Source organism: Dendropsophus ebraccatus, chromosome 1 (genome assembly GCF_027789765.1).
Source record: "Dendropsophus ebraccatus isolate aDenEbr1 chromosome 1, aDenEbr1.pat, whole genome shotgun sequence".
NCBI lineage: Eukaryota > Metazoa > Chordata > Amphibia > Anura > Hylidae > Dendropsophus > Dendropsophus ebraccatus.
Window position 1 is genome coordinate 196,411,965 of NC_091454.1, and position 7,925 is coordinate 196,419,889.

General features: G+C 47.9%; 1 protein-coding gene across 1 annotated transcript; it reads left to right on the forward strand.

The window, feature by feature from the left end:
* The first annotated feature begins 251 nt into the window (after positions 1 to 251).
* Positions 252 to 2,241, forward strand: PURB (purine rich element binding protein B). The gene has a single exon (XM_069943640.1). The coding sequence runs from the start codon at positions 482 to 484 to the stop codon at positions 1,481 to 1,483; it is 1,002 nt and encodes a 333-aa protein (XP_069799741.1). The 5' UTR covers positions 252 to 481; the 3' UTR covers positions 1,484 to 2,241.
* Positions 2,242 to 7,925: the final 5,684 nt, after the last annotated feature.

Here is a 7,925-nt window from a genome sequence, read left to right on the forward strand (position 1 = left end):
CAGCTATTACATCCCGGTGAAGGTTAAGGCAATAAAAGACGTAATCTCATTGGTCGTTGCGGGCAGCACCATGACGTCATTATATGAGCTACACTACTACAGTGCGTATTTCGTGCCATTCCATCCATGCCTATTAGTGCCAATCACCTCTTTTTACCAACTAGGAAGACGTCATGCCCTTAGTCAAGATGGCGCCGCCGGCTTCAGGCCGGGCCCCGCACCCGTCGTAGCTGCGCAGGACGCACACGCAGGAAGAGGAGGAGAAGGTTGGGCTGAGGCAGAGAGAACGAGAGGGAAGAAGAGGGGCGAGCAGAGCGGAGGAGGGTGAGGAGCGGCTGAGAGCGGGTTGACTGTAAGGCGGGCAGCCCGCGGGAAGAAGGAGAAGGAGGAGGCGGAGGGGGAGTCCCGGGCCGAGGGACAGACGGAAGCCGAGAGGAGGCAGTTGCAGAAGGCTTCTGTGAGCGCTAAGGAGGAGAAGAAGATGGCGGACGGGGATAGCGGGAGCGAGAGAGGGGGCAGCAGCGGAGGAGGAGGGGGAGGCCCCGGCGGCTTCCAGCAGCACATGTCCCGGGAGCAGGAGACCCAGGAGCTGGCCTCTAAGCGGCTGGACATCCAGAACAAGCGCTTCTACCTGGACGTCAAGCAGAACGCCAAGGGCCGCTTCATCAAGATCGCAGAGGTCGGCGCCGGGGGCTCCAAGAGCCGCCTCACCCTGTCCATGGCCGTGGCCGCAGAGTTCCGCGACTACCTGGGCGACTTCATCGAGCACTACGCCCAGCTGGGCCCCAGCAGCCCCGAGCAGATCGCGCAGTCCTCCGGGGATGACGGCTCCGGGGCCGGGGGTCCTCGCCGGGCCCTGAAGAGCGAGTTCCTGGTGCGGGAAAACCGCAAGTATTACCTGGACCTGAAGGAGAACCAGCGCGGCCGCTTCCTGCGTATCCGCCAGACCATCAACCGCGGCCCGGGCTTCAGCGGAGGAGCGGGCGGCGGGGCGGGCCTGCAGAGCGGACAGACCATCGCGCTCCCCGCTCAGGGCCTCATCGAGTTCCGTGACGCTCTGGCCAAGCTGATCGACGACTACGGCGGGGAGGACGACGAGCTGGGCGTGGGGCTGGGCCCCGGCAGTGGCGGCGGCGGAGGAGGAGGCGGAGCGGCCGGGGGCCTGTACGGGGAGCTGCCCGAGGGCACGTCCATCACCGTGGACTCCAAGCGCTTCTTCTTCGATGTGGGCTGCAACAAGTACGGCGTGTTCCTGCGGGTGAGCGAGGTGAAGCCCAGCTACCGCAACTCCATCACCGTGCCCCTCAAGGCCTGGAGCAAGTTCGGCGGCGCCTTCTGCCGCTATGCTGAGGAGATGAAGGAGATCCAGGAGCGGCAGCGGGACAAGCTCTACGACCGCCGGGGGCCCGGGGAGAGAGGAGGCGGCCTGGGCCCCGGGGGAGCCGGGGAAGACTCCGAGACAGAAGACGTGGACGACGACTGAGCCACCGGGAGGAGGAGGAGGAAGGCGGAGGAGAAAGCGGAGAGCGAGCGGGGGAGGGGGGACACAAACCTGAGCCATCCTGCAGGACTACAGCTGCCAGCCTGCCGACTACGACTACCAGCAGCAGCCACCAGTATGTAGCTATACCTGGGCTTGTTGGGGAGACTACACATCCAAACCTCTAGAGCAGGGATAGGGAACCTTGGCTCCCCAGATATTGGAAAACTACAATTCCCATCATGCCTGGACAGCCGAAGGCTGTCCAGGCATGATGGGAGTTGTAGTTTTCCAACAGCTGATGGGCAAAGATTCCCCATCTCTGCTCTAGACTGCTGTGTTCTGCTATGGTAACTGAGACTTGTAGGATTCCATATCCCACAAAACTCAGTTTGCAATGGGGGACTACAAATCCCAGCAAGGCTTCTGTTAAACTACAGACATTAGTATATTGATATTAGGTCTTGTCGTGGGACTACACATCCCAGCATGCTCGGGGTACCCCCCCTAGCCTACAAGTCCCAGCATGCAAACAGAGAATTACAGGACTACAGATTCCATCCATGTTTGCATCCTAGGACTTGCAGTGGGGACTACACCTCCCAGCGTGCTTCTATAGAACTACAAGGTCTCGTATATCTCTATTGTGGGACTACACATCCCAGCATGCTTCTATAGAATTACAAGGTCTGGTATAGCTCTATACTGAGGTCTGTTGTGGGACTACACCTCCCAGCATGCTTCTATAGAACTACAGGTTCTCATATCTTTTTATACTGATGTCTGTTGTGGGACTACACCTCCCAGCATGCTTCTATAGAACTACAAGTTTCAAATAGCTCTATACTGAGGTCTGTTGTGGGACTACACCTCCCAGCATGCTTCTATAGAACTACAAGTTTCAAATAGCTCTATACTGAGGTCTGTTGTGGGACTACACCTCCCAGCACGCTTTGTTGTCCTTAAGCTCCAATGCCTACCTGTGCGGACTGAGCCTTACTCAAACGTACTGGGATTTATAGTTCGTTCCTGTGCAGATTACCTATATGGTGGAATGACACGGCAGAGTTTGCAGGCTGGGACTTGTGGTCCTACAGCGTTTGGATAAGGTCAGGTTGTCCGGATGTAGAGTAGCTGGGGGTTATAGCAGGATCCTGATGTCATTACACGAACCATGAGATGTTCCAGCCAAAGCCTATGAGATGCCTGGAACGTCCCATGGTTTATCAATCATGACCCAAGGGGTTAAATCTGGTTTTAGTGCAGCGCTCCCCATCTATAGAAGTAAACGCACCAGCTCCCCTCCCTGTAACGTTTCCACCACGTACGATGTGGGCACTGGCATCAGTCAGCCTGCGTCCAGTCACCGTCCCGCGGAGACCATGACTGCGGACTGGTTGTTTTTGGATTGTTACTTTACACACCAGCTGGCAGGAAGTAGGTGTACCCCATGCCCACTATGTATTATGTTCTAGATGGTGCTAGGTCATATATTACAAGCCACTCAGATAGGCAGACATAGATGGTGTCCGATAGCAGCAACGTCTACCCAGACAGAGAAGGTACAGGGGGTACAGGCTGGGCTAGGATAAAGGGAAAGAAAGCTAGTCGAGGAGCAGGCTCACCCCTTTCTCCCTTGCCTCTCACCACCATTTCAGTTTGCTTTGGGGGGTCTTTCCCGTGATGCCCCTCCAACCCAAGAAGAGAAAGACCAGCAGTTCTGTTCCTACCACAATCAATAGAGGTCACCCATTCCTAAAGCACAAGGAAAAATAAAGCGTATCTGGATATTCTTGCAACAATGAGCTTCTACTGTCCGCAGAGTCTCTGGCGACAGGACCAGCTTACCATTCCTACCAGGACTGAACTCTTTCAATCCCACCAATGATGGATTATTTCCGACTGCCATAGGTCACCTTTGCTTTTTTTTTTTTTTTTTAATACCAGCACTAACCAACAACACATGAGCAAAAATCTGACAGAGGAAGCTTAAAAGAAATACGCAGAAATAGGAGGAAAACCTTTACAACCTGAAATCTGTGATTATTTTTAAAACCCTTCCAACCCTGGAAGCGAAAAAAAAACAAAAAAAAAAGAAAATTTTAGGTTCATGCAAAACGGACAACAACGTCAACTAAAGATAAGCTCAGGTCCATGATTCTTCTTACAGGCTTTTTATTCTTAAAAAGACCTGCGTTCAGTTCTCAGTACCTCGGAGGGTAATGGTGCCTCCAAAAAAAAAATAGAAAAAAAATATATATATATAGTTCCTGGTGAAAAGCTGGGAAGAAACTTGTCCAGGTGGTGAACAGTCCACAGCACTACAAGCAACGGGGGAGAAGAGCGTGCGGCCTGTGCCAACCCCAGGCCCTCCAGTCTATGAACTTACTGCCTACAAGATGCTCTCCTGTCTCTAGATCTCATCCTGTACATTTACTATGACTTCTCTATAGAGTAATGGTTTTAACTATACTGGACGGCTCCCTTGCTTTATATTCATGATGATGAGAAATAAAACCTTTTTGAGAGCAGAGGTGCATGTTGTTTCCCTCATCCTCCTCTGTCCCCAAAGAGTTGACATGAAATTATAGTATATATTTTTTTTTGTGTGTACATGTATAAACTCCCCTGCTAGGTGTGCAATGATAACCATGGACATCTCCGGAGCTCTGGTAATGGGGGGGGCAGATGGGAGACCCCCATTGTCCGGAGGTTTCTGGAGATGTAGCAGCTTCCGGTATGTGATGCATAGAAGTTGTTCCTTTTCGTTCCTTTTCTCTTAAGCTGCCTTTTTGATGTCTGCACCACTTCATGACTCAGTGTATTTATTTTGTGTTAGTTTGAAACCTGCCGGCGTCCCTCTACGGGGGGGACGTGTATTATAGACAGTGATAGCGGAGTATACAGCTACGGTAAAGGCTTTCTCCTTACACGCATCAGTCAGCCGTTTTCTATCATCGAAGTCGTGATTTCCCAGTGGTCCTGTCCACGAAACGGCTGCCTCCATGCATGTCAAGGACAAGGTCTCCTTTAAGGATTATAATCCCAGCACCACATCTCGGTTGATTTTGTCATGTCATCTAATTCCCTATTCGGAATTTTTGTTTTAATTTTTATTCAGAACTGTATGGGAGCAATAGTATTTCTTGATGTTTTAATCACATCACTATATTGTACTGTATTTTTGTACCTGCAAGGCAGCTGTATAGTGTGTCCTGCTGTACCATTCTTATGTGGATATTTTATTTTTCTTCCTGTAGTGGCAGATGTCCATGCTTTCATCCACAGTTATACAGCCCCATCATGCAGGGCTCATAGGAAAGCCCCCCTCCTTTTTTTTTCTTTTTCCTTTCGTGTGTCGGACGCACAGATAATGCAAGAATATGTGCGTGCCTTGCTCCAAAGTTTTATTTATATTTGCACCCGGTAAAAAAAAAACCCCAAGGACTGGCATATATTACATAGAGATATAACATGCTCAATGAGCAGCCGATAGTCCTGTGCATATACGCTTAACCTCTTACTGGGGAGGTTGTAAAATTCTAACCCAGACCTGCTTCTTCCTGCTCACTGTGGCTTCAGCCCCTGACTTCAGTGGTTCACCATTACACAGATAAGCTATCGCGTATGACAGGTCCCCCATCCCCTTGCGTTGCACTATGGTGCACTGGGAACAGGTATTGCCAAGTGAATGCGTAAAAACTAGAGATGAGCGAACCGGGTTCGGGTTCGAGTCCATTCCAACCCGAACGTTCGGCATTTGATTAGCGGTGGCTGCTGAACTTGGATAAAGCCCTAAGGCTATGTTTTCCAGACAACCTTAGAGCTTTATCCAAGTTCAGCAGCCCCCACCAATCAAATGCCGAACGATCGGGTTCGGATGGACCCGAACCCGGTTCGCTCATCTCTAGTAAAAACAAATGTTCCATTCACCACAGCCAGGTGTTCTGATACTTGTATAGATCAGGGGTGTGAAGCTGGAGGCCTCTACAGTTGTTGCAAAACTACAATTCCCATAATGCCTGGACTGCTAAAGCTTTAGCTGTCTAGGCACAATCTGTATCGTAGTTTGGCAACAGCTGGAGGGGCGCCAGTTTGTCACCCCTAATCTATATAGACCATAGATGGGGAATCTTCGGCTCTCTAGCTGTTGCAAAACTACTATTCCCATCATGCCTGGACAGCCAAAGATTCGCTTTGGTTGTCCAGGCATGAAGGGAATTGTAGTTTTGCAACAGCTGGAGGGCCCAAGGTTCCCCATCCCTGATATAGACCCTCTTAGAGTGTCTAACATTTACATTAGTAAGGAAGTTCCGTACCTCATTGACGCGAAGAACGATTTCTGTTTCTTCTTTGATCCGGTAAAGACTTGACCCTGTCATACGCAGCTTGTTCATACTATCAATTGCCTGTATAAAATAGCAGATCCTAATTCTGTAAATGTTGTATAGCCTCTTAAATATATATCTGTATATAAATATACAGGGGGTGACTGTAAGCTGAATGTTTTACAGACGTGCTCCTTCATCAAACCCCACCAAGATATAGTTTTTCTTTTTTATGCTCATGCTCTGGAAACTACTCCAGCCCCAAAGCGAAAGACGCATGGCGGATATAGTGATATAGTCTATGTAGCGGGGTATCGTAGACTACAAATGCTCTGTGTGTAAGGTGTAGAACAATTGCTATAGATATATCCTGATCTATAAGGCAAAGAGTGGGTTGTTTTTTTTTAGCTGAATTACGCATATATAAGGGGTCGGATTCGTTGTGCTGTTATCACGATAGGACTCTCCAGAACAGGCGGATATAGGGCACATGTAAAGGTGTTTTAAGCTTATCGAGAATTATATTAATGTCAATTTTTGTATAACTAAACAGTGACTTGTATTGGCGTTAGCAATTCAGTCCATTTTTAACTTTTTTTTTTTTTTTTTTTTTTTTCCTGGTATTGACAAAAAAAAATAAAAATAAATAACACGAGTATCCGACTTTACAGATCCCTTACGGAATGGTGATATGAGATTATGTGTAAAGACAGTGATTGTACTGACAGTAGTTTCCCATCATTTTGGTAATATGCTCATAGTATGGTCCAATGATCGATGTATGCCCAGCCCCCCTATCCCCCTATAAGATTAAGGTGTGCTGCTTTAAAGATTGTGGTAACATTTTGGAGTTGCGGTTTTGAATGCCTTGGCAGAAATGAGCCTGATTGCCCCCTCTGTAAAGGGAAACGTTACCTCCTCTGTTTTAAGGAGACGTGAGGAGGTACTAAGTTAAGCATCCCCCCCAACACCAGCAATCTCTGGCATTATATAGAGAGAAGATTGGAACGTCTGGTTCCGCTATATGAATGATTAGCTTTATAAAAAGACTGGTATGTGCACAGGTGGAGCGTGGGGAGGTGGAGTAAGCCATTAACGTAAACTGCACTACAGATCTTTCATTGAGCGGCCACTTATTTTTTTTATTTACTGTGGCCTATAGACTTTACCTTTAGAGAAGTAGCAGGACGCGTTAGGTGGTTAAGAGGAAAGCACAGATTCATACAAATGACTTGCACTCGCTCAAACGAGAGTAGATGTGCGCCAGCCGCACGCTCAGAGCGGACGTAGTTTGGGCACAAACAATATAGAGCTCTACCCTATATAGATGATAAAAGCATTTCTGCTGTAGGCATTTAATCTTCGTATTCTTCAAATGCATTTAGCTGACTAATAAAAAAAAAAAAGAATTATATGGAGAAAAAAAAAGTATATTTTTTGTTTCTGTTTAAAAGCACTTTAAATAGTAAAACAGCGTAAGCAGCTGTACCCTTAGTAACTACAAGCAAAGTCTATCCTTCAGTCTACCCCTTGAGGTTACATGGTTGGTAGCTGTTCCTCAGTCCCTCCTAGTTATCCTGCTGACTATCTCGGCCTTTTCCCCATCTCTCCTCAGGGCGGCCAGGTCAGGTTTTGACAATAAACACTTGCACCATTCCGGTTACCTTGGGGCTCGTATGGGTATTGTAAAAACCTCTTCTGGGTGAGACTTCCCTCCAGGAGGCAGCTGAGAAAGTTCTGTCCCTGTTGCGAATCCCTTGAATCGTAGTAGCCAGTGCTCCTTGGCCGGAATCTTAAGTTTTTGGATTTACCACTAGCTTTACAAAGCCGGGGAAATTTTAACCTTTAAAAAAAAAAAAAACAAGCAATGACACGGAAGAAGCATAAGGTTCAGAACTCATGTTGTCAGCACTCCTTACAATAACAATTTTGCAAATTGAGTTTTACAATCTATATATTTAAAAAATTGTATGTTTGTAACAAATAAAGTATGCAGAAAAGTGAATGAAACCATAGAAACTCGTGTCCTGTGATTTTCTTTCATTGGTTTTGGATGGATAGAGATTTTAGGCACTTCCTGTTGCTGGTGGAGCTCACGGTCTAATTTCCTTTCACAT

Excerpts from the sequence above, each read along its gene's own strand:
- PURB (XM_069943640.1), top strand. The coding sequence starts at position 482 with ATGGCGGACGGGGATAGCGGGAGCGAGAGAGGGGGCAGCAGCGGAGGA.